General features: G+C 48.8%; 1 protein-coding gene across 1 annotated transcript in view; it reads right to left on the bottom strand.

The window, feature by feature from the left end:
- LOC129832490 (caskin-1-like) overlaps positions 1-27,565 on the bottom strand; it is a gene marked incomplete at its 5' end in the record, with an annotated part of 72,557 nt that overhangs the window by 24,602 nt on the left and 20,390 nt on the right. The window contains 8 exons of the mRNA XM_055896607.1: positions 8,550-8,946; positions 9,934-10,519; positions 10,669-10,971; positions 12,779-14,127; positions 17,004-17,150; positions 19,169-19,307; positions 19,786-19,887; positions 24,703-24,813. Coding sequence (XP_055752582.1) covers positions 8,550-8,946; positions 9,934-10,519; positions 10,669-10,971; positions 12,779-14,127; positions 17,004-17,150; positions 19,169-19,307; positions 19,786-19,887; positions 24,703-24,813 — 3,134 coding nt within the window. The remainder of the gene's footprint in view (positions 1-8,549; positions 8,947-9,933; positions 10,520-10,668; positions 10,972-12,778; positions 14,128-17,003; positions 17,151-19,168; positions 19,308-19,785; positions 19,888-24,702; positions 24,814-27,565) is intronic.

Genomic DNA, 27,565 nt, shown 5'->3' with positions numbered 1-27,565 from the left:
CATACTGGTCTGAAACTAGATCCCCTACATACTGGTCTGAAACTAGATCCCTGACGTACTGGTCTGAAACTAGATCCCCTACATACTGTTCTGAAACTAGATCCCCCTACATACTGGTCTGAAACTAGATCCCCCTACATACTGGTATGAAACTAGATCCCCCTACATACTGGTATGAAACTAGATCTCCTACATACTGGTCTGAAACTAGATCCCCCTACATACTGGTCTGAAACTAGACCCCCCTACATACTGGTCTGAAACTAGATCCACCTACATACTGGTCTGAAACTAGATCTCCCTACATACTGGTCTGAAACTAGACCCCCCTAAATACTGGTCTGAAACTAGATCCCCCTACATACTGGTCTGAAACTAGATCCCCCTACATACTGGTCTGAAACCAGATCCCCTACATACTGGTCTGAAACTAGATCCCCTACATACTGGTCTGAAACTAGACCCCCCTACATACTGGTATGAAACTAGACCCCCCTACATACTGTTCTGAAACTAGATCCCCCTACATACTGGTATGAAACTAGACCCCCCTACATACTGTTCTGAAACTAGATCCCCCTACATACTGGTATGAAACTAGACCCCCCTACATACTGGTCTGAAACTAGACCCCCTACATACTGGTCTGAAACTAGATCCCCTACATACTGTTCTGAAACTAGATCCCCTACATACTGGTCTGAAACTAGATCCCCCTACATACTGGTCTGAAACAAGACCCCCTACATACTGGTCTGAAACTAGATCCCCGACATATTGGTCTGAAACTAGATCCCCTACATACTGTTCTGAAACTAGATCCCCTACATACTGGTCTGAAACTAGATCCCCCTACATACTGTTCTGAAACTAGACCCCCTACATACTGTTCTGAAACTAGATCCCCTACATACTGGTCTGAAACTAGATCCCCCTACATACTGTTCTGAAACTAGATCCCCCTACATACTGGTCTGAAACTAGACCCCCCCTACATACTGGTCTGAAACTAGATCCCCCTACATACTGGTCTGAAACTAGATCCCCTACATACTGGTCTGAAACTAGACCCCCTACATACTGGTCTGAAACTAGACCCCCCTACATACTGGTCTGAAACTAGATCCCCCTACATACTGGTCTGAAACTAGATCCCCTACATACTGGTCTGAAACTAGATCCCTGACGTACTGGTCTGAAACTAGATCCCCTACATACTGTTCTGAAACTAGATCCCCCTACATACTGGTCTGAAACTAGACCCCCCTACATACTGGTCTGAAACTAGATCCCCCTACATACTGGTATGAAACTAGATCCCCCTACATACTGGTCTGAAACTAGACCCCCCTACATACTGGTCTGAAACTAGATCCACCTACATACTGGTCTGAAACTAGATCCCCCTACATACTGGTCTGAAACTAGACCCCCCTACATACTGGTCTGAAACTAGATCCCCCTACATACTGGTCTGAAACCAGATCCCCTACATACTGGTCTGAAACAAGATCCCCTACATACTGGTCTGAAACTAGATCCCCTACATACTGGTCTGAAACTAGATCCCCCTACATACTGTTCTGAAACTAGATCCCCCTACATACTGGTCTGAAACTAGATCCCCCTACATACTGTTCTGAAACTAGATCCCCCTACATACTGGTCTGAAACTAGACCCCCCTACATACTGGTCTGAAACTAGATCCCCTACATACTGGTCTGAAACTAGATCCCTGACGTACTGGTCTGAAACTAGATCCCCTACATACTGTTCTGAAACTAGATCCCCCTACATACTGGTCTGAAACTAGATCCCCCTACATACTGGTATGAAACTAGATCCCCCTACATACTGGTATGAAACTAGATCTCCTACATACTGGTCTGAAACTAGATCCCCCTACATACTGGTCTGAAACTAGACCCCCCTACATACTGGTCTGAAACTAGATCCACCTACATACTGGTCTGAAACTAGATCTCCCTACATACTGGTCTGAAACTAGACCCCCCTAAATACTGGTCTGAAACTAGATCCCCCTACATACTGGTCTGAAACTAGATCCCCCTACATACTGGTCTGAAACCAGATCCCCTACATACTGCTCTGAAACAAGATCCCCTACATACTGGTCTGAAACTAGATCCCCTACATACTGGTCTGAAACTAGATCCCCCTACATACTGTTCTGAAACTAGATCCCCCTACATACTGGTATGAAACTAGACCCCCCTACATACTGTTCTGAAACTAGATCCCCCTACATACTGTTCTGAAACTAGATCCCCCTACATACTGGTCTGAAACTAGACCCCCTACATACTGTTCTGAAACTAGATCCCCCTACATACTGTTCTGAAACTAGATCCCCTACATACTGGTCTGAAACTAGATCCCCCTACATACTGGTCTGAAACAAGACCCCCTACATACTGGTCTGAAACTAGATCCCCGACATATTGGTCTGAAACTAGATCCCCTACATACTGTTCTGAAACTAGATCCCCTACATACTGGTCTGAAACTAGATCCCCCTACATACTGGTCTGAAACTAGATCCCCTACATACTGGTCTGAAACTAGATCCCCCTACATACTGTTCTGAAACTAGATCCCCCTACATACTGGTCTGAAACTAGACCCCCCCTACATACTGGTCTGAAACTAGATCCCCCTACATACTGGTCTGAAACTAGATCCCCTACATACTGGTCTGAAACTAGACCCCCTACATACTGGTCTGAAACTAGACCCCCCTACATACTGGTCTGAAACTAGATCCCCCTACATACTGGTCTGAAACTAGATCCCCTACATACTGGTCTGAAACTAGATCCCTGACGTACTGGTCTGAAACTAGATCCCCTACATACTGTTCTGAAACTAGATCCCCCTACATACTGGTCTGAAACTAGACCCCCCTACATACTGGTCTGAAACTAGATCCCCCTACATACTGGTATGAAACTAGATCCCCCTACATACTGGTCTGAAACTAGACCCCCCTACATACTGGTCTGAAACTAGATCCACCTACATACTGGTCTGAAACTAGATCCCCCTACATACTGGTCTGAAACTAGACCCCCCTACATACTGGTCTGAAACTAGATCCCCCTACATACTGGTCTGAAACCAGATCCCCTACATACTGGTCTGAAACAAGATCCCCTACATACTGGTCTGAAACTAGATCCCCTACATACTGGTCTGAAACTAGATCCCCCTACATACTGTTCTGAAACTAGATCCCCCTACATACTGGTATGAAACTAGACCCCCCTACATACTGGTCTGAAACTAGATCCCCCTACATACTGTTCTGAAACTAGATCCCCCTACATACTGTTCTGAAACTAGATCCCCCTACATACTGGTATGAAACTAGACCCCCTACATACTGGTCTGAAACTAGATCCCCCTACATACTGGTCTGAAACTAGACCCCCTACATACTGTTCTGAAACTAGATCCCCCTACATACTGGTCTGAAACTAGATCCCCCTACATACTGTTCTGAAACTAGATCCCCCTACATACTGGTCTGAAACTAGATCCCCCTACATACTGGTATGAAACTAGATCCCCCTACATACTGGTATGAAACTAGATCTCCTACATACTGGTATGAAACTAGATCCCCCTACATACTGGTCTGAAACTAGACCCCCCTACATACTGGTCTGAAACTAGATCCACCTACATACTGGTCTGAAACTAGATCCCCCTACATACTGGTCTGAAACTAGATCCCCCTACATACTGTTCTGAAACTAGATCCCCCTACATACTGGTCTGAAACTAGATCCCCCTACATACTGGTATGAAACTAGATCCCCCTACATACTGGTATGAAACTAGATCTCCTACATACTGGTCTGAAACTAGATCCCCCTACATACTGGTCTGAAACTTGACCCCCCCTACATACTGGTCTGAAACTAGATCCACCTACATACTGGTCTGAAACTAGATCCCCCTACATACTGGTCTGAAACTAGACCCCCCTAAATACTGGTCTGAAACTAGATCCCCCTACATACTGGTCTGAAACCAGATCCCCTACATACTGGTCTGAAACAAGATCCCCTACATACTGGTCTGAAACTAGATCCCCTACATACTGTTCTGAAACTAGATCCCCCTACATACTGTTCTGAAACTAGATCCCCCTACATACTGGTATGAAACTAGACCCCCCTACATACTGTTCTGAAACTAGATCCCCTACATACTGGTCTGAAACTAGATCCCCTACATACTGGTCTGAAACTAGATCCCCCTACATACTGGTCTGAAACTAAATCCCCCTACATACTGGTCTGAAACTAGATCCCCTACATACTGTTCTGAAACTAGATCCCCCTACATACTGTTCTGAAACTAGATCCCCCTACATACTGGTATGAAACTAGACCCCCCTACATACTGGTCTGAAACTAGATCCCCCTACATACTGTTCTGAAACTAGATCCCCCTACATACTGGTATGAAACTAGACCCCCTACATACTGGTCTGAAACTAGATCCCCCTACATACTGTTCTGAAACTAGATCCCCCTACATACTGGTCTGAAACTAGACCCCCTACATACTGGTCTGAAACTAGATCCCCTACATACTGTTCTGAAACTAGATCCCCTACATACTGGTCTGAAACTAGATCCCCCTACATACTGGTCTGAAACAAGACCCCCTACATACTGGTCTGAAACTAGATCCCCGACATATTGGTCTGAAACTAGATCCCCTACATACTGTTCTGAAACTAGATCCCCTACATACTGGTCTGAAACTAGATCCCCCTACATACTGTTCTGAAACTAGACCCCCTACATACTGTTCTGAAACTAGATCCCCTACATACTGGTCTGAAACTAGATCCCCCTACATACTGTTCTGAAACTAGATCCCCCTACATACTGGTCTGAAACTAGACCCCCCTACATACTGGTCTGAAACTAGATCCCCCTACATACTGGTCTGAAACTAGATCCCCTACATACTGGTCTGAAACTAGACCCCCTACATACTGGTCTGAAACTAGACCCCCCTACATACTGGTCTGAAACTAGATCCCCCTACATACTGGTCTGAAACTAGATCCCCTACATACTGGTCTGAAACTAGATCCCTGACGTACTGGTCTGAAACTAGATCCCCTACATACTGTTCTGAAACTAGATCCCCCTACATACTGGTCTGAAACTAGACCCCCCTACATACTGGTCTGAAACTAGATCCCCCTACATACTGGTATGAAACTAGATCCCCCTACATACTGGTCTGAAACTAGACCCCCCTACATACTGGTCTGAAACTAGATCCACCTACATACTGGTCTGAAACTAGATCCCCCTACATACTGGTCTGAAACTAGACCCCCCTACATACTGGTCTGAAACTAGATCCCCCTACATACTGGTCTGAAACCAGATCCCCTACATACTGGTCTGAAACAAGATCCCCTACATACTGGTCTGAAACTAGATCCCCTACATACTGGTCTGAAACTAGATCCCCCTACATACTGTTCTGAAACTAGATCCCCCTACATACTGGTATGAAACTAGACCCCCCTACATACTGGTCTGAAACTAGATCCCCCTACATACTGTTCTGAAACTAGATCCCCTACATACTGGTCTGAAACTAGACCCCCTACATACTGTTCTGAAACTAGATCCCCTACATACTGGTCTGAAACTAGACCCCCTACATACTGGTCTGAAACTAGATCCCCTACATACTGGTCTGAAACTAGATCCCCCTACATACTGGTCTGAAACAAGACCCCCTACATACTGGTCTGAAACTAGATCCCCGACATATTGGTCTGAAACTAGATCCCCTACATACTGTTCTGAAACTAGATCCCCTACATACTGGTCTGAAACTAGATCCCCCTACATACTGTTCTGAAACTAGACCCCCTACATACTGTTCTGAAACTAGATCCCCTACATACTGGTCTGAAACTAGATCCCCCTACATACTGGTCTGAAACTAGATCCCCTACATACTGGTCTGAAACTAGACCCCCCTACATACTGGTCTGAAACTAGACCCCCCTACATACTGGTCTGAAACTAGATCCCCTACATACTGGTCTGAAACTAGATCCCCTACATACTGGTCTGAAACTAGACCCCCCTACATACTGGTCTGAAACTAGATCCCCCTACATACTGGTCTGAAACTAGACCCCCTACATACTGGTCTGAAACTAGATCCCCCTACATACTGGTCTGAAACTAGACCCCCTACATACTGGTCTGAAACTAGACCCCCCTACATACTGGTCTGAAACTAGATCCACCTACATACTGGTCTGAAACTAGATCCCCCTACATACTGGTCTGAAACTAGACCCCCCTACATACTGGTCTGAAACTAGATCCCCCTACATACTGGTCTGAAACCAGATCCCCTACATACTGGTCTGAAACAAGATCCCCTACATACTGGTCTGAAACTAGATCCCCTACATACTGGTCTGAAACTAGACCCCCCTACATACTGGTCTGAAACTAGATCCCCCTACATACTGGTCTGAAACTAGACCCCCTACATACTGGTCTGAAACTAGATCCCCCTACATACTGGTCTGAAACTAGACCCCCTACATACTGGTCTGAAACTAGACCCCCTACATACTGGTCTGAAACTAGATCCCCCCACATACTGGTCTGAAACTAGATCCCCCTACATACTGGTCTGAAACTAGATCCCCCTACATACTGGTCTGAAACTAGATCCCCAACATACTGGTCTGAAACTAGATCCCCGACATACTGGTCTGAAACTAGATCCCCGACATACTGGTCTGAAACTAGATCCCCGACATACTGGTCTGAAACTAGATCCCCGACATACTGGTCTGAAACTAGATCCCCGACATACTGGTCTGAAACTAGATCCCCGACATACTGGTCTGAAACTAGATCCCCCTACATACTGGTCTGAAACTAGACCCCCTACATACTGGTCTGAAACTAGACCCCCTACATACTGGTCTGAAACTAGATCCCCCTACATACTGGTCTGAAACTAGATCCCCTACATACTGGTCTGAAACTAGATCCCCCTACATACTGGTCTGAAACTAGACCCCCCTACATACTGGTCTGAAACTAGATCCCCTACATACTGGTCTGAAACTAGATCCCCTACATACTGGTCTGAAACTAGACCCCCCTACATACTGGTCTGAAACTAGATCCCCCTACATACTGGTCTGAAACTAGATCCCCCTACATACTGGTCTGAAACTAGATCCCCAACATACTGGTCTGAAACTAGATCCGTCTACATACTGGTCTGAAACTAGATCCCTGACATACTGGTCTGAAACTAGATCCCCGACATACTGGTCTGAAACTAGATCCCCGACATACTGGTCTGAAACTAGATCCCCGACATACTGGTCTGAAACTAGATCCCCGACATACTGGTCTGAAACTAGATCCCCGACATACTGGTCTGAAACTAGATCCCCCTACATACTGGTCTGAAACTAGATCCCCGACATACTGGTCTGAAACTAGATCCCCCTACATACTGGTCTGAAACTAGATCCCCCTACATACTGGTCTGAAACTAGATCCCCAACATACTGGTCTGAAACTAGATCCGTCTACATACTGGTCTGAAACTAGATCCCTGACATACTGGTCTGAAACTAGATCCCCGACATACTGGTCTGAAACTAGATCCCCTACATACTGGTCTGAAACTAGATCCCCGACATACTGGTCTGAAACTAGATCCCCGACATACTGGTCTGAAACTAGATCCCTGACATACTGGTCTGAAACTAGACCCCCTACATACTGGTCTGAAACTAGATCCCCGACATACTGGTCTGAAACTAGATCCCCCTACATACTGGTCTGAAACTAGATCCCCTACATACTGGTCTGAAACTAGATCCCCCTACATACTGGTCTGAAACTAGATCCCCCTACATACTGGTCTGAAACTAGACCCCCTACATACTGGTCTGAAACTAGAATAATAAAAATGTTGGGGGAGGTTCTCTTCTGCTGTTCAACCAATCCAGTGAATGTGTCTCCAATATTGATTAGCATTGTGGATAATGTGTCTCCAATATTGATTAGCATTGTGGATAATGTGTCTCCAATATTGATTAGCATTGTGGATAATGTGTCTCCAATATTGATTAGCATTGGGGATAATGTGTCTCCAATATTGATTAGCATTGGGGATAATGTGTCTCCAATATTGATTAACATTGGGGATAATGTGTCTCCAATATTGATTAGCATTGTGGATAATGTGTCTCCAATATTGATTAGCATTGTGGATAATGTGTCTCCAATATTGATTAGCATTGTGGATAATGTGTCTCCAATATTGATCAGCATTGTGGATAATGTGTCTCCAATATTGATCAGCATTGTGGATAATGTGTCTCCAATATTGATTAGCATTGGGGATAATGTGTATCCAATATTGATTAGCATTGTGGATAATGTGTCTCCAATATTGATTAGTGTGTGTGTGTGTGTGTGTAGTAACTCACTCCTGTTCCTCTCGTATCTTGTCCTCTACAGCCTTCAAGGCAGCAGCCAACGACGCGCTCGTCTCCTCCAGCTTCTGATGCACAGACTCCGCCTCTGACATCGCCACGCTGACCGCCGCCACCGTCCCCATGTCCACGGACACGCCACCGATGGAGGAGCGGGGGGGTTTGATAGGTGGAGGGGTGGGGGTGAGGGGGGTGTGGGGACTCTGGGGGGTGAGGGGGGTGTGGGGACTCTGAGCGGGAGGGGTGGGGGGTTTGGCTGTGGGGTTGGGGGAGGAGGAGGAGGGGGGGGAGGTGGGTGTGGTTATAGAGTGGAGGTGTTTGGTTGGTTTAGGGGCTGTGGGGGGAGGAGCCGGTTTGGGGGAGACTGGGGGAGGAATCTTCTTTCCTTCAACTGGAGAGAGAGGAAGGAGCGAGAGAGAGAGGAAGGAGCGAGAGAGAGAGGAAGGAGCGAGAGAGAGAGAGGAAGGAGAGAGAGGAAGGAGCGAGAGAGAGAGAGAGGAAGGAGCGAGAGAGAGAGAGAGGAAGGAGCGAGAGAGAGAGAGAGGAAGGAGCGAGAGAGAGAGAGAGGAAGGAGCGAGAGAGAGAGAGAGGAAGGAGCGAGAGAGAGAGAGAGGAAGGAGCGAGAGAGAGAGGAAGGAGCGAGAGAGAGAGAAAGGAGCGAGAGAGAGAGAGAGGAAGGAGCGAGAGAGAGAGAGAGGAAGGAGCGAGAGAGAGAGAGAGAGAGAGGAAGGAGCGAGAGAGAGGAAGGAAGGAGCGAGGGAGAGGAAGGAGAGAGAGGAAGGAGCGAGAGAGAGGAAGGAGAGAGAGGAAGGAGCGAGAGAGAGAGAGGAAGGAGCGAGAGAGAGAGGAAGGAGCGAGAGAGAGAGAGAGGAAGGAGAGAGAGAGAGAGAGAGGAAGGAGCGAGAGAGAGAGAGCAAGGAGCGAGAGAGAGAGAGCAAGGAGCGAGAGAGAGAGAGGAAGGAGAGAGAGGAAGGAGCGAGAGAGAGAGAGGAAGGAGCGAGAGAGAGAGAGGAAGGAGCGAGAGAGAGAGAGGAAGGAGCGAGAGGAAGGAGCGAGAGAGAGAGTGAGAGGAAGGAGCGAGAGAGAGAGAGAAAGGAAGGAGCGAGAGAGAGAGAGGAAGGAGCGAGAGAGAGAGAGGAAGGAGCGAGAGAGAGAGAGAGGAAGGAGCGAGAGAGAGAGAGAGGAAGGAGCGAGAGAGAGAGAGGAAGGAGCGAGGGAGAGAGAGAGAGGAAGGAGCGAGGGAGAGGAAGGAGAGAGAGAGGGAGAGGAAGGAGCGAGAGAGGGAGATTAGCCGACAGACAGACCTATAGGTGAGAACTTTACATTGAGAGCTGGGCATCAGTATTACATGCTAGTAAATCCCAGTGCCGGACAGTACCTGGGCTGCCGGGGGTGCCTGGTCCAGGCAGGGGTACTCTTCTAGAGGAGGACTGTCTCCTCATCTGAGCCAGGACAGGTTTGGGGGAGACAGGGGGTTTGGGTTTCCTCACAGGGGTCACCGCTCCTCCCCCTTCTCCTCCCGCCACCACCCCTGGTCCTCTCAGGTCTGAGCTGTCCCTGAGAGGAGGCGTAGCCTGGATCGGACTAGGCTCCGCCTCTCCCATCTCATACACCGGCCGGCGTTTAACGGTGGCGGTGCCGTTCTCGTACGGTACGGCTGGCCCCGGCTCCGGCCCGGTAACGGCCCCGGTGTTAGCGGCCCCGGTGTCAGCGGCCCACGTGTTGGAGGTCCCGGTGATGTCTGCGATGCCGCTCTCTGAGAAGCCCTCGGGCTCCTTGTCTCTGCTCTTGGGACGCCGCTTGACGGTGGAAGACTCCGTCAGGGTGAAACGGGACCCGTTGGGGTGGGGCTTGTTGCAGCGGGGACGCCGTTTCAGGGTTGCCGTGGCGTCGACCCGGGACAGCTCATCCTGAGGAAGGGAGAACACGCCGTCTCCATGGAGACCGTCTCCATCACCGTCGCCCTGGAGACAAACATAACGACACAGTTTATTAATGACAAGATTAGATTTTGTGACCCCCCCCCCCAAAAAAAAAAAAAGTTTAATAATTTTTCATGTACTGACACATCTCAGTGTTTTCATACAAATTCCTAGAAACATATAGATCTCACCTCTGTTTCTGCTTCTTCCTCTTCCTCTCCTCTCTGCCTCTTCGTAGTCTGTTTCCTCTCAGCAGCAAACGGAAGGCTCTCAGCCGAACTACCGGAAGAAGGGGTGTGAGGAGACGAGGGGTGAGGGGAGGAGGGGGAGCGAGGGGAGGAGGGCAGCTGGGGTGTAGAAGGTTGGGGTGCGGTAGACAGGGGCGCGGGGGTAGGTCTGTCCCTCCTCGCTGCGGCGACCAGCTCAGTAACAGGACCACTGATGGTCCTACGACGGTTCACCACCTCCCCGTCCAGACCAATGGCATCCCGCTGCTTACAAATCAAATCAACATTTTATTTGTCACATGCGCCAAATACAACTACGTAGATTTTACAGTGAAAACGCTGACTGACGAGCCTCACCAAACGATGCAAACAATACCAAACAATAAATATAAAATGGTAACATCAATACACACGAATGGAGCTATATACAGGAAGTACCAGATCAATGTGGAGCTATATACAGGAAGTACCAGATCAATGTGGAGCTATATACAGGAAGTACCAGATCAATGAGGAGCTATATACAGGAAGTACCAGTACCAGATCAATGTGAAGCTATATACAGGGAGTACCAGATTAATGTGGAGCTATATACAGGAAGTACCAGATCAACGTGGAGCTATATACAGGAAGTACCAGTACCAGATCAATGTGGAGCTATATACAGGACGTACCAGATCAATGTGGAGCTATATACAGGAAGTACCAGATCAATGTGGAGCTATATACAGGAAGTACCAGATCAACGTGAAGCTATATACAGGAAGTACCAGATCAATGTGGAACTATATACAGGAAGTACCAGATCAATGTGGAGCTATATACAGGAAGTACCAGTACAATGTGGAGCTATATACAGGAAGTACCAGATCAATGTGGAGCTATATACAGGGAGTACCATATCAACGTGAAGCTATATACAGGAAGTACCAGATCAATGTGGAACTATATACAGGAAGTACCAGATCAATGTGGAGCTATATACAGGAAGTACCAGATCAATGTGGAGCTATATACAGGAAGTACGAGATCAATGTGGAGCTATATACAGGAAGTACCAGATCAATGTGGAGCTATATACAGGGAGTACCAGTACCAGATCAATGTGGAGCTATATACAGGGAGTACCAGTACCAGATCAATGTGGAGCTATATACAGGAAGTACCAGTACCAGACCAATGTGGAGATATATACAGGAAGTACCAGATCAATGTGCTGAGGTATGAGATATTTGAGGTAGATATGTACATGAAGGCAGGGTAAAGTGACAGAGATAGTGACAGAGATAGTGACAGAGAGACAGAGAGAGATAGTGACAGAGAGAGATAGTGGCAGAGAGAGAGACAGAGATAGTGACAGAGAGAGATAGTGACAGAGAGAGATAGTGACAGAGATAGTGACAGAGAGAGAGAGATAGTGACAGAGAGAGAGAGAGATAGTGACAGAGAGAGAGCGAGATAGTGACAGAGAGAGAGCGAGATAGTGAGAGAGAGATAGTGACAGAGAGAGAGATAGTGACAGAGAGAGAGACAGAGATAGTGAGAGAGATAATGAGAGAGAGAGAGAGATAGTGACACAGAGAGCGAGATAGTGACAGAGAGAGAGCGAGATAGTGAGAGAGAGATAGTGACAGAGAGAGAGATAGTGACAGAGAGAGAGACAGAGATAGTGAGAGAGATAATGACAGAGAGAGAGAGATAGTGACAGAGAGAGATAGTGGCAGAGAGAGAGACAGAGATAGTGACAGAGAGAGATAGTGACAGAGATAGTGACAGAGAGAGAGAGATAGTGACAGAGAGAGAGAGAGATAGTGACACAGAGAGCGAGATAGTGACAGAGAGAGAGCGAGATAGTGAGAGAGAGATAGTGACAGAGAGAGAGATAGTGACAGAGAGAGAGACAGAGATAGTGAGAGAGATAATGACAGAGCGAGAGAGATAGTGACAGAGAGAGAGATAGTGACAGAGAGAGAGACAGAGATAGTGAGAGAGAGAGAGAGAGAGAGAGATAGTGACAGAGATAATGACAGAGAGAGAGAGAGAGAGAGTTTTGAAACACACAACCTCTCCCTACCTGTAGGAAGTTTCTCTGTGTAGCCACGCCCTTGGCCCCACCCCCGATGGAGGACATTTCCAACATGGCCGCTATGCTCCTCACGCTGCCCGCGCTCCCCGTATCCACGACGGCCGTCTCCACGGATACACCCAGGTCGCTGGCCCGCCGCTGGGGGTTGTAGGGCACGCCCAGCAGCCCGTCCGCCGTGTGTGTCAGAGTGTGTGTGTCGGTGAGGTTGGAGTTCGAGATCGCTGAGCTGGAGCGTTTGGGAGGCGGAGGGGGCGGGCCTTTCTTCTTGGGACGCAGGGCGGTGGACTGTGATTGGCTGCGGTTGACGTTCTTGTCCTGGTTGCGTACGGAGTGGCTGCGGCTGACCCGGTGAGTCACCGTGGCGTATTTACCTGTACCTCCTGTACCGCCCCCTGCTAGCCTCCCTGGAGGGGCCACTCCTGTCCCCGCCCCCGCACCTCCACCCCCCCTCTCCTCCACCTCCCCGTCAGACCCGGCGTAGCGATTCAGACTGTTAGCTCGCTTCTTAAGGAGGGCCTCACCCATCTCTCCCCCGTCTCCCCCCTCAGCCTCCGGAGGCAGGCACAGGAGGGGAACAGACACCTGGGGGCTGGGCTGCCGCTGGAGGGTGCTCTCTTTCTCCTTCTCAATCCCCCTCTCCTTCTCCCTCTCAATCCCCCTCTCCTTTTCCCTCTCAATCCCCCTCTCTTTTTCCCTCTCAATCCCCCTCTCTTTCTCCCTCTCAATCCCCCTCTCTTTTTCCCTCTCAACCCCCCTCTCCTTCTCCCTCTCCTCTTCCTCCATCGGCTGGGCTGTAGGCTGAGATTGGGGAGTAGGTGTGGGTTGCTGCTGGGGCTGAGGACCAGGCTGGGGCTGAGGACCAGGCTGGGGCTGAGTCTGGCTGTTGGAAGTCCCGCGATGTGTGGTGGACTGGGGGTGAGAGCGGGGGGAGCCAGGCCTCTCTCCTTGTATTAGCTGTGGGGAGGATTTGGGTTTGGCCTGCGGTGAGGGGCCCGGGGCGGAGGTGGAGGAGTGCAGGGGTTTCTTGGTTGGGGTGTGAGGGGGAGTGTAAGGGGGTGCCGGCATTGAGTGGGCGTGAGAGGGCGGGCGAGGTTTGGATGAGGCGCTGCCCCTCTGGCTCCCCTGGCTGGTCTGCCTCATGGTTCGAGCCTCCTTCTTAGGGGGCACTCCTCCTCCTCCTCCTCTACCCCCTGACCCTACTCCCTCCTCGGGGTCCTTGCTGAGGCTGCGGGTCCTCTGACCCTTGACCTCTGGGCTAGGCTGGATCAGCGCTGTCTGCAGCTCGGGGCTCAACTCGCTGTCCTGGAAGGTGCACAACTTGGGAGAAGTGACGACTTCTGGAGAGAGATGGAGAGATATATTACATATGATGGAGAGAGAGATGGAGGGAGATGAAGAGAGATGGAGGGAGATGAAGAGCCATGGAGAGAGATGGAGAGATGGAGATGAAGAGAGATAGAGAGAGATGTAGGGAGATGAAGAGAGAGAGAGATGGAGAGACATTGAGAGATACAGTGGGGAGAACAAGTATTTGATACACTGCCGATTTTGCAGGTTTTCCTACTTACAAAGCATGTAGAGGTCTGTAATTTTTATCATAGGTACACTTCAACTGTGAGAGACGGAATCTAAAACAAAAATCCAGAAAATCACATTGTATGATTTTTAAGTAATTAATTTGCATTTTATTGCATGACATAAGTATTTGATCACCTACCAACCAGTAAGAATTCCGGCTCTCACAGACCTGTTAGTTTTTCTTTAAGAAGCCCTCCTGTTCTCCACTCATTACCTGTATTAACTGCACCTGTTTGAACTCGTTACCTGTATAAAAGACACCTGTCCACACACTCAATCAAACAGACTCCAACCTCTCCACAATGGCCAAGACCAGAGAGCTGTGTAAGGACATCAGGGATAAAATTGTAGACATGCAACAGGCTGGGATGGGCTACAGGACAATAGGCAAGCAGCTTGGTGAGAAGGCAACAACTGTTGGCGCAATTATTAGAAAATGGAAGAAGTTCAAGATGACGGTCAATCACCTGGGGCTCCATGCAAGATCTCACCTCGTGGGGCATCAATGATCATGAGGAAGGTGAGTTATCAGCCCAGAACTACACGGCAGGACCTGGTCAATGACCTGGAGAGAGCTGGGACCACAGTCTCAAAGAAAACCATTAGTAACACACTACACCGTCATGGATTAAAATCCTGCAGCGCACGCAAGGTCCACCTGCTCAAGCCAGCGCATGTCCAGGCCCGTCTGAAGTTTGCCAATGACCATCTGGATGATCCAGAGGAGGAATGGGAGAAGGTCATGTGGTCTGATGAGACAAAAATAGAGCTTTTTGGTCTAAACTCCACTCGCCGTGTTTGGAGGAAGAAGAAGGATGAGTACAACCCCAAGAACACCATCCCAACCGTGAAGCATGGAGGTGGAAACATCATTCTTTGGGGATGCTTTTCTGCAAAGGGTACAGGATGACTGCACCGTATTGAGGGGAGGATGGATGGGGCCATGTATCGCGAGATCTTGGCCAACAACCTCCTTCCCTCAGTAAAAGCATTGAAGATGGGTCGTGGCTGGGTCTTCCAGCATGACAACGACCCGAAACACACAGCCAGGGCAACTAAGGAGTGGCGCCGTAAGAAGCATCTCAAGGTCCTGGAGTGGCCTAGCCAGTCTCCAGACCTGAACCCAATAGAAAATCTTTGGAGGGAGCTGAAAGTCCGTATTGCCCAGCGACAGCCCCGAAACCTGAAGGATCTGGAGAAGATCTGTATGGAGGAGTGGGCCAAAATCCCTGCTGCAGTGTGTGCAAACCTGGTCAAGAACTACAGGAAACGTATGATCTCTGTAATTGCAAACAAAGGTTTCTGTACCAAATATTAAGATCTGCTTTTCTGATGTATCAAATACTTATGTCATGCAATAAAATGCAAATTAATTACTTAAAAATCATACAATGTGATTTTCTGGATTTTTGTTTTAGATTCCGTCTCTCATAGTTGAAGTGTACCCATGATAGAAATTACAGACCTCTACATGCTTTGTAAGTAGGAAAACCTTCAAAATCGGCAGTGTATCAAATACTTGTTCTCCCCACTGTATATTACATATGATGGAGAGAGAGATGGAGGGTGATGAAGAGCCATGGAGAGATGGAGATGGAGACAAAGAGAGAGAGAGAGAGATGTAGGGAGATGAAGAGAGATGGAGACACATTGAGAGAGAGATGGAGGTAGATGGAGAGACATGGAGAGAAAGAGATGGAGGGAGATGAAGAGAGATGGAGAGAGGTAGCGATTGAGAGATGAGTAAGATGAAGAGAGATGGAGAGACATGGAGAGAGATATCTGACATAACAAACTGGCTACACAAAAAAAACTGCTGGGTTACTGACAGGCATTGGGTCACTTAGTTGGGTTATTTTCTTTAAAAAAACGGCTGGTGTATTGATGCTGGGTTATTGAGATATAACCCAGTGGCTTTCAGATAGTTATTTTTGGCCACTCGTGATAGTAAATGCCACTCCGGTTAATCTTTTATGTTGTATTGTCATCACATGTTAAGGTTGGACACTTTTGTAGATTTAATGAGGCTTACACAAATGCCTGTAAATATTACATATCCCAACATCTCAATGTTGGGATACGTAAATAACCATGTTTTGAATTTTATATTTGAATATTCAAAGTTAAATTGAAATTTATGAGATGTTGGGATACGTAAATAACCATGTTTTGAATTTTATATTTGAATATTCAAAGTTAAATTGAAATTTATGAGATGTTGGGATACGTAAATAACCATGTTTTGAATTTTATATTTGAATATTCAAAGTTAAATTGAAATTTGCAGTGCAGAAACTTAACGTGATGAACAGGAACGACATTTACTCTCACGGGTAGCCAAAAATAACTATATCAAAGCCCACGCCCCTTAATAGGTCACACCTCCTGAAAATAACCTATGGATTACATTTTTAAAAAGAGCCAGCCGCTGGGTCAACCCGACTGTTGGTTAAAATACAACATCAACTGACGGTTAAATTAACCCATGTTTGGTTAACCCCAACAACCTCAACATGTCGGGTTATTCACGCAACCCATATGGCTGGGTCAACCCAACCCCAACGTGTGTTCTGTCCACTATTTAACCAGCGCTGGGACACCAAATAACCCAAAGAGTGTACTATTGTGACCTCACCGTTGTCAGGGGGCACGTTCTCTGTGGACATCACTTCCTGCTGCTGTGTGATTGGTGGAGGCTTCTTCCTGGTGGAGCTTCGCTCCTCAGAGCCACGTTGCATCTCAGCCAATCGCTTCACAGCTAGCATCAGCTTCTTCTGGTGGCCTAGTGGGGACAAACCACAACAAGATGTGACATGAGATCATATCGTAAGGCGGCTAATGTATAATATGTATTGAACAGTTTAATATACGTGAGCCATTTCAGGAAGCGCAATGTGGCAACGTCACTACTTTACAGGAGAGGCATTTGAATGTTTTTTAAAATTAATTTTCGATCAAAATGCGTTTTTTTTTGGCATAAATGCCTTCTGGAACATGTGAACTTTCATGTGCCTTTAATAACAAACTTGTATACCGTCTATTAATATGAATAAAATTGTCAAATTACGAGCCTAGTTGGTTTCAGCCACGGAAAAAGACCCCGGAACCTTCCCGCTAGCCCATGATTGGCTGAGATAATGAGTGGGCTGGACATGCCCGAGAGAGATGAGTTTGGGATTGGTCTGCCATTGTAGCATGCTTCTGTCTATAGCATGAGCTGCTCAGTGTACTTGCTACAACGTTTAGCCACGGAGAACTGCCAAAAGATGTTGCCACTGCTCTCAACAACATTGTTGCCCTGAATTTAGCGCTATCGACAAATATTAGTGGGGGAAAAGGTGCGCTTGACTAGTTTCTGGACACGGTCAGTGTGAACCCGGAGTGACTTGACACAACGTGTCAAAACAAGTGTTCATCCATGTTTATGGGTAAGAGTCTACCTACATTTTCAGATATTATACGTTCATAATTTTTAAAAATCAGATAGTCATTTTCATTTCAAGTTAAAGTGTACTGTTCGGGCTAGCTAGCGAAATGTTAGCATGCTGGCTCGCTAGCTAGCGAAACGTTAGCTTGCTTGCTCGCTAGCTTACGAATGTTAGCTTGCTGGCTCGCTAGCTAGCAAAATGTTAGCTTGCTGGCTCGCTATCTTACGAACGTTAGCTTGCTGGCTCGCTAGCTAGCGAAACATTAGCTTGCTGGCTCACTAGCTAGCGAAACATTAGCTTGCTGGCTCACTAGCTAGCGAAACTTTAGCTTGCTGGCTCGTTAGCTAGCGAACGTTAGCTTGCTGGCTCGTTAGCTAGCGAACGTTAGCTTGCTGGCTCGTTAGCTAGCGAAACATTAGCTTGCTGGCTCGTTAGCTAGCGAAACGTTAGCTTTCTGGCTCGTCAGCTAGCGAACGTTAGCTTGCTGGCTCGTTAGCTAGCGAACGTTAGCTTGCTGGCTCGTTAGCTAGCGAAACATTAGCTTGCTGGCTCGTTAGCTAGCGAAACGTTAGCTTGCTGGCTCGTCAGCTAGCGAAACGTTAGCTTGCTGGCTCGTCAGCTAGCGAACGTTAGCTTGCTGGCTCGTTAGCTAGCGAACGTTAGCTTGCTGGCTCGTTAGCTAGCGAAACATTAGCTTGCTGGCTCGTTAGCTAGCGAAACATTAGCTTGCTGGCTCGTTAGCTAGCGAAACGTTAGCTTTCTGGCTCGTCAGCTAGCGAACGTTAGCTTGCTGGCTCGTTAGCTAGCGAACGTTAGCTTGCTGGCTCGTTAGCTAGCGAAACATTAGCTTGCTGGCTCGTTAGCTAGCGAAACGTTAGCTTTCTGGCTCGTCAGCTAGCGAACGTTAGCTTGCTGGCTCGTTAGCTAGCGAACGTTAGCTTGCTGGCTCGTTAGCTAGCGAAACATTAGCTTGCTGGCTCGTTAGCAGCGAACGTTAGCTTGCTGGCTCGTTAGCTAGCGAACGTTAGCTTGCTGGCTCGTTAGCTAGCGAACGTTAGCTTGCTGGCACGCTAGCTAACGTTACATGTATGATCAGTGTGGTAATATTATTAGGGTTAGGGTTAGTTAGTTTAACTTTAGCTACCTGCAGATTCACACTACAGCATTTCATGCATGGTGGCTAACTATGACAATCCGTTTTTACTGTATGGGGTTTGGGATTATGGTTCATTGTTTAGCTATTTACCTGTTTAAACAAAAGACTCCACTTTACCAGATGATTACATGGCCAATCAAATTAGCCATGTGTCTGGGGGTGATTACAGCCATCTATTGTATTAGGGAGATGTGTGTGTGCGTGTGTGCGTCCTACCCAGCTTGGTGATGCCTATCTCCTGCAGGTCTTCCCAGGTGATATCTGTGATGAAGTCGATGTTTTCATATCCGTTCTGCACCAGAACCTGCTGGTACTGACTCAGCCCTATCGCTGACAACCACTCTGCCAGACTGGACTAAACACACACACACACACACACACACACACACACACACACACACACACACACACACACACACACACACACACACACACACACAAAAGCAATAGTTAGTACAGGCTCAGCCATATATTTACTAACAGGTCTCTGGTCAGTTACTAACAGGTTTCAGGTCAGTTACTAACAGGTCTCAGATCAGTTACTAACAGGTCTCAGGTCAGTTACTAACAGGTCTCAGGTCAGTTACTAACAGGTCTCAGGTCAGGTACTAACAGGTCTCAGGTCAGTTACTAACAGGTCTCAGGTCAGTTACTAACAGGTCTCAGGTCAGTTACTAACAGGTCTCTGGTCAGTTACTAACAGGTTTCTGGTCAGTTACTAACAGGTCTCTGGTCAGTTACTAACAGGTCTCAGGTCAGTTACTAACAGGTTTCTGGTCAGTTACTAACAGGTCTCAGGTCAGTTACTAACAGGTCTCAGGTCAGTTACTAACAGGTTTCTGGTCAGGGAGCCACTCGGTGACGCTGAGTTTGTTGATCTCTGATGTCATCTTCTTTCGGTGGCCTGGTTTGGTCACTCCGATGGCCGTGAGATCCTACACACACACACACACACACACACACACACACACACACACACACACACACACACACACACATACACACACACACACGTACGAAACACACGAACCACACACACACGTACGAACCACACACACACACACACACACACACACACACACACACACACACATACACACACACACACACGTACGAACCACACACACACAACACCAAGGAAAAATAGGTGAGACACTATCAAACTCTCCACAGATACACACACTTCATTACCACAGAGACACCGCAGACACCAGACACCAGACACCGCAAACACCACAGACACACACTTCATTACCACAGAGACACCGCAGACACCAGACACCAGACACCGCAAACACCACAGACACGCACACCACAGACACCAGCCACCACAGACGCAACAGCCACCACATACGTGTACACCACCGACACTACAGACACCACAGACACCACAGACGCAACAGCCACCACATACGTGTACACCACAGACACCACCGACACTACAGACACCACAGACACCACCGACACTACAGACACTACAGACACCACAGACACCACAGACACACCACAGAAACACACAGTGTCCAGGTGACAAGCTGTACCACAGGACAGGAGAGGAAGGTAAATGTCCCCAAAGGAAAATAAAGGTGAAGAGGACAGAGAGAGCATGTTGGCAGTGAGGAAGAAGAGGAGAGAGAGCATGTTGGCAGTGAGGAAGAAGAGGAGAGAGAGAGCATGTTGGCAGTGAGAAAGAAGAGGAGATAGAGAGCATGTTGGCAGTGAGGAAGAAGAGGAGAGAGAGAGCATGTTGGCAGTGAGGAAGAAGAGGAGAGAGAGCATGTTGGCAGTGAGGAAGAAGAGGAGAGAGAGAGAGCATGTTGGCAGTGAGGAAGAAGAGGAGAGAGAGAGCATGTTGGCAGTGAGGAAGAAGAGGAGAGAGAGAGCATGTTGGCAGTGAGAAAGAAGAGGAGAGAGAGAGAGCATGTTGGCAGTGAGGAAGAAGAGGAGAGAGAGCATGTCGGCAGTAAGAAAGAAGAGGAGAGAGAGCATGTTGGCAGTGAGGAAGAGGAGGAGAGAGAGAGAGCATGTTGGCAGTGAGAAAGAAGAGGAGAGAGAGAGAGCATGTTGGTAGTGAGAAAGAAGAGGAGAGAGAGCATGTTGGCAGTGAGGAAGAAGAGAGAGAGAGCATGTTGGCAGTGAGGAAGAGGAGGAGAGAGAGAGAGCATGTTGGCAGTGAGAAAGAAGAGGAGAGAGAGCATGTTGGCAGTGAGGAAGAAGAGAGAGAGAGCATGTTGGCAGGGAGGAAGAAGAGGAGAGAGAGAGCATGTCGGCAGTGAGGAAGAAGAGGAGAGAGAGAGAGCATGTTGGCAGGGAGGAAGAAGAGGAGAGAGAGCATGTTGGCAGTGCGAAAGAAGCGTTGTAGAGCATCACTAGACCCCAGCTCCACCCACAGCATGGCTCCACCTATCTACAGTTTGGCCACACCCACCCTACTGTCTGGCTCCACCTATCTACAGTCTGGCTCCACCCACCCTACTGTCTGGCTACATCCACAGCATGGCTCCACGTATCTACAGTCTGGCCACACCCACCACACTGTCTGGCCACACCCACAGCATGGCTCCACCTATCTACAGTCTGGCCACACCCACCCTACTGTCTGGCTCCACCCACAGCATGGCTCCACCTATCTACAGTCTGGCTCCACCCACCCTACTGTCTGGCTCCACCCACAGCATGGCTCCACCTATCTAAAGTTTAGCCACACCCACCCTACAGTCTGGCTCCACCCACCCTACTGTCTGGCTACACCCACAGCATGGCTCCACGTATCTACAGTCTGGCCACACCCACCAAACTGTCTGGCCACACCCACATCATGGCTCCACCTATCTACAGTCTGGCTCCACCCACCACACTGTCTGGCCACACCCACAGTCTGGCTCCACCTATCTACAGTCTGGCTCCACCCACCACACTGTCTGGCCACACCCACAGTCTGGCTCCACCTATCTACAGTCTGGCCACACCCACCACACTGTCTGGCCACACCCACAGTCTGGCTCCACCTATCTACAGTCTGGCTCCACCCACCACACTGTCTGGCCACACGCACAGTCTGGCTCCACCCACCTATCCACTGTATGTCTCAACAATCTGGCTCAGTCAGTGTGTGGGTAGAGTCCAGTCAGTGTGGGTAGAGTCCAGTCAGTGTGGGTAGAGTCCAGTCAGTGTGTGGGTAGAGTCCAGTCAGTGTGTGGGTAGAGTCCAGTCAGTGTGTGGGTAGAGTCCAGTCAGTGTGTGGGTAGAGTCCAGTCAGTGTGGGTAGAGTCCAGTCAGTGTGGGTAGAGTCCAGTCAGTGTGGGTAGAGTCCAGTCAGTGTGTGGGTAGAGTCCAGTCAGTGTGTGGGTAGAGTCCAGTCAGCGTGCGGGTAGAGTCCAGTCAGTGTGTGGGTAGAGTCCAGTCAGCGTGCGGGTAGAGTCCAGTCAGTGTGTGGGTAGAGTCCAGTCAGTGTGTGGGTAGAGTCCAGTCAGTGTGTGGGTAGAGTCCAGTCAGCGTGTGGGTAGAGTCCAGTCAGTGTGGGTAGAGTCCAGTCAGTGTGGGTAGAGTCCAGTCAGTGTGGGTAGAGTCCAGTCAGTGTGTGGGTAGAGTCCAGTCAGTGTGTGGGTAGAGTCCGGTCAGTGTGTGGGTAGAGTCCGGTCAGTGTGTGGGTAGAGTCCGGTCAGTGTGCGGGTAGAGTCCGGTCAGCGTGCGGGTAGAGTCCGGTCAGCGTGGGGGTAGAGTCCGGTCAGCGTGCGGGTAGAGTCCAGTCAGCGTGTGGGTAGAGTCCAGTGAGTGTATGGGTAGAGTCCAGTCAGCGTGTGGATAGAGTCCAGTCAGCTTGCGGGTAGAGTCCAGTGAGTGTGTGGGTAGAGTCCAGTGAGTGTGTGGGTAGAGTCCGGTCAGCGTGTGGGTAGAGTCCGGTCAGCGTGTGGGTAGAGTCCGGTCAGCGTGCGGGTAGAGTCCAGTCAGCGTGTGGGTAGAGTCCAGTGAGTGTGTGGGTAGAGTCCAGTCAGTGTGTGGGTAGAGTCCAGTCAGCGTGCGGGTAGAGTCCAGTCAGCGTGTGGGTAGAGTCCAGTCAGCGTGCGGGTAGAGTCCAGTCAGTGTGCGGGTAGAGTCCAGTCAGCGTGCGGGTAGAGTCCAGTCAGCGTGCGGGTAGAGTCCAGTCAGCGTGTGGGTAGAGTCCAGTCAGTGTGTGGGTAGAGTCCAGTCAGTGTGTGGGTAGAGTCCAGTCAGTGTGTGGGTAGAGTCCAGTCAGCGTGCGGGTAGAGTCCAGTCAACGTGCGGGTAGAGTCCAGTCAGTGTGAGGGTAGAGTCCAGTCAGTGTGTGGGTAGAGTCCAGTCAGTGTGTGGGTAGAGTCCAGTCAGTGTGGGTAGAGTCCAGTCAGCGTGTGGGTAGAGTCCAGTCAGCGTGTGGGTAGAGTCCAGTCAGTGTGGGTAGAGTCCAGTCAGTGTGGGTAGAGTCCAGTCAGTGTGTGGGTAGAGTCCAGTCAGTGTGTGGGTAGAGTCCGGTCAGTGTGTGGGTAGAGTCCGGTCAGTGTGCGGGTAGAGTCCGGTCAGCGTGCGGGTAGAGTCCGGTCAGCGTGGGGGTAGAGTCCGGTCAGCGTGCGGGTAGAGTCCAGTCAGCGTGTGGGTAGAGTCCAGTGAGTGTATGGGTAGAGTCCAGTCAGCGTGTGGATAGAGTCCAGTCAGCTTGCGGGTAGAGTCCAGTGAGTGTGTGGGTAGAGTCCAGTGAGTGTGTGGGTAGAGTCCGGTCAGCGTGTGGGTAGAGTCCGGTCAGTGTGTGGGTAGAGTCCGGTCAGCGTGCGGGTAGAGTCCAGTCAGCGTGTGGGTAGAGTCCAGTGAGTGTGTGGGTAGAGTCCAGTCAGCGTGTGGATAGAGTCCAGTCAGCTTGCGGGTAGAGTCCAGTGAGTGTGTGGGTAGAGTCCAGTGAGTGTGTGGGTAGAGTCCAGTCAGCGTGTGGGTAGAGTCCGGTCAGTGTGTGGGTAGAGTCCGGTCAGCGTGGGGGTAGAGTCCGGTCAGCGTGCGGGTAGAGTCCAGTCAGTGTGTGGGTAGAGTCCAGTCAGCGTGCGGGTAGAGTCCAGTCAGTGTGTGGGTAGAGTCCGGTCAGTGTGTGGGTAGAGTCTATGATATATTTTTCTACTTTCTATTTTTCTACTTAGCTAAGGGTCAGATAGTTGGCTGTTAAAGACCTCATTTTCTACTAATATTCTATACTAATATATTCTATATTAGTAGATTAAAACAGAAATATAAAAAACATTGATTGATTGATTGGTTCTCATCTAAGGGTGTAATTGTATCACTAGTCTGAGGTACACACACAGCAGGAGACACACACACACACACACACACACACACACACACACACACACACACACACACACACACACACACACACACACACACACACACACACACACACACACACACACACACACACACATAACACACAACACACAGGGCCGTGTCATAGGAGGAGCTTTGAGTCCATCTGCTCTAATGGCTGCAGGCAGCCCTGCCCTGGCCAATCACAGACGAGGTCCTGGGCATGCTCAGTGACTGTCCTAAGGGGGAAACTGGTGTCGGGGGGAGGGGGGTGTGTATGCATCTGAACTGTCTTCAGTGTTACTGGTGGGGGGGGGGGGGGGGGGTTGCTAAGGCAACTGCTTTATGATCAGTGAGTGAGCGGTGAGGTGACGGGGTGTGGTTAGAGCGTGACTTTAACTTTCAGGTCAAAGGATAGGGGTCAGAGGTCAGGGGTTCCTTACCTCTGGGGTCATTCTGCTAATGGTGGCTATGTCATACCCGGCGCTGATGAAGTTTGGAGCGTAGACCTGCAGCTGAGAGTCACTCAGCCATTGGACAACAGCCTCAGAGCTCTAGGAGAGAGAAGACAGGTGTTCTGTCACTACGGCTGGCTCTGGGCTAACGGCTAACGGCTAACCGCTAACGGCTAACTGCTAATAGAGGAGACAGAAGAGAAGAAGACAGGTGGAGTTCTGTCACTACGGCTGGCTCTGGGCTAACGGCTAATGGCTAACCGCTAACGGCAAACTGCTAATAGAGGAGAAGAGAGGAGAAGACAGGTGGAGTTCTTCTGTCACTACGGCTGGCTCTGGGCTAACGGCTAAGGGCTAACCACTAACGGCTAACTGCTAATAGAGGAGACAGAAGAGGAGAAGACAGGTGGAGTTCTTCTGTCACTACGGCTGGATCTGGGCTAACGGCTAATGGCTAACCACTAACGGCTAACTGCTAATAGAGAAGAAGAGGAGAAGACAGGTGGAGTTCTGTCACTACGGCTGGCTCTGGGCTAACGGCTAACCGCTAACCGCTAACGACTAACCGCTAACGACTAACCGCTGACGACTAACCGCTAACGACTAACTGCTAATGGCTAACCGCTAATTGCTAATGGCTAACCGCTAGTAGAGGAGACAGAAGAGGATTAGACAGGTGGCTAAAAGCTATGGGCTCTGGGCTAAACACTGCTAACAGCTGATGGCTAAAAACTAGCTAAGAATAACAAGAGGGAGATGAAGACTAGGTAGGTGGCTAAAGGCTAATCGGCTATGAGCTACTAGAGGAGGGAGAAGACAGAGGAGGGAGAAGACAGGCTATATCTGGGTAAGCTATTGGAGAAGATGGAGGAGGGAGAAGACAGGCTATATCTGGGTGAGCTATTGGAGAAGATGGAAGGGTGGACCTGGCCAATCACATCCAGAGAATGTAGACACCCCTCTGAGGATTCTGACGGAGTGAAGTCTGCTCTAGCCAGAGACTTCCTCTACCACAAGCAGCTGCAGTATCATGCTCTGTCCACTGAGGGGCAGCAGAGAAGCCAGGAGAACTCAGCCATGCCCAGTCCACCAGCACCTCCTCTCCCCCCCCCCCCCCCCCCCCCCCTTTCTTCCCACCCACTCTGCTCAGGACTGGACCCCGGGTCACACGAAGGGGGAGAGGAGAGGAGAGGAGAGGAGAGGAGAGGAGAGGAGAGGAGAGGAGAGGAGAGGAGAGGAGAGGAGAGGAGAGGAGAGGAGAGGAGAGGAGAGGAGAGGAGAGGAGAGGATGGAGGGGATGGAGGGGTAGAGGAGGGGTAGAGGAGAGGGGAGGAGGAGGGAGGATCTGGAACTAACAGATAACCATGCTACCCTAAACACCCTACTGGGAGAACCATGTTCATCAGATGGCTGCGGTCCAATCAATCTCATACACACACTTCCATATTACTGAGTCCTGCCAACACACACACACACTGACACACACGCAGTGCTGAGCTAGGGTAACTAAGATCAAGATGGCTCAGGCTGTATAGTATAGTGTAGTATATATACAGTATAGGGTATATATAGTATAATATATATATATCCAGTATAGTATTTATACAGTATAGTATAATATATAGATCCGTATAGTATACATACAGTATAGTATAGTGTTTATACAGTATATTACAATATATATCCAGTATAGTATAGTATGTATCCAGTACAGTATAGTATATATACAGTATAGTATATATCCAGTATAGTATATATACAGTATATTACAGTATATATCCAGTATAGTACCATATATATAGTATAGTATATATACAGTATAGTATAGTATATATCCAGTATAGTAAATGTATATATATATATAGTATATTATATATCCAGTATGGTATAGTGTATATGTATAGTATACATAGTATAGTATATATCCAGTATAGTATAGTATATATATATATAGTATATATATATATAGTATATTATATATCCAGTATGGTATAGTGTATATGTATAGTATAGTATATATAGTATAGTATATATCCAGTATAGTATATATATATATAGTATAGGCTCATATCAGAGAGGTTTAGAGAACACAAAACAACGTCCCTGGGCAGCAAACAAGGAACACAGGGATGGAGGAGGAGGAACACAGGGATGGAGGAGGAGGAACACAGGGATGGAGGAGGAGGAACACAGGGATGGAGGAGGAGGAACACAGAGATGGAGGAGGAACACAGAGATGGAGGAGGAACACAGGGATGGAGGAGGAGGAACACAGAGATGGAGGAGGAACACAGAGATGGAGGAGGAACACAGAGATGGAGGAGGAGGAACACAGAGATGGAGGAGGAGGAACACAGAGATGGAGGAGGAACACAGAGATGGAGGAGGAACACAGAGATGGAGGAGGAACACAGGGATGGAGGAGGAGGAACACAGAGATGGAGGAGGAACACAGAGATGGAGGAGGAACACAGGGATGGAGGAGGAACACAGGGATGGAGGAGGAACACAGAGATGGAGGAGGAATACAGGGATGGAGGAGGAACACAGGGATGGAGGAGGAGGAACACAAAGATGGAGGAGGAACACAGAGATGGAGGAGGAACACAGAGATGGAGGAGGAACACAGAGATGGAGGAGGAACACAGGGATGGAGGAGGAACACAGGGATGGAGGAGGAACACAGGGATGGAGGAGGAACACAGAGATGGAGGAGGAACACAGAGATGGAGGAGGAACACAGAGATGGAGGAGGAACACAGGGATGGAGGAGGAACACAGGGATGGAGGAGGAACACAGGGATGGAGGAGGAACACAGAGATGGAGGAGGAGGAACACAAAGATGGAGGA

This window comes from Salvelinus fontinalis, chromosome 2 (genome assembly GCF_029448725.1).
Source record: "Salvelinus fontinalis isolate EN_2023a chromosome 2, ASM2944872v1, whole genome shotgun sequence".
Lineage (NCBI taxonomy): Eukaryota > Metazoa > Chordata > Actinopteri > Salmoniformes > Salmonidae > Salvelinus > Salvelinus fontinalis.
This window is presented reverse-complemented; position numbering and strand designations above follow the sequence as displayed.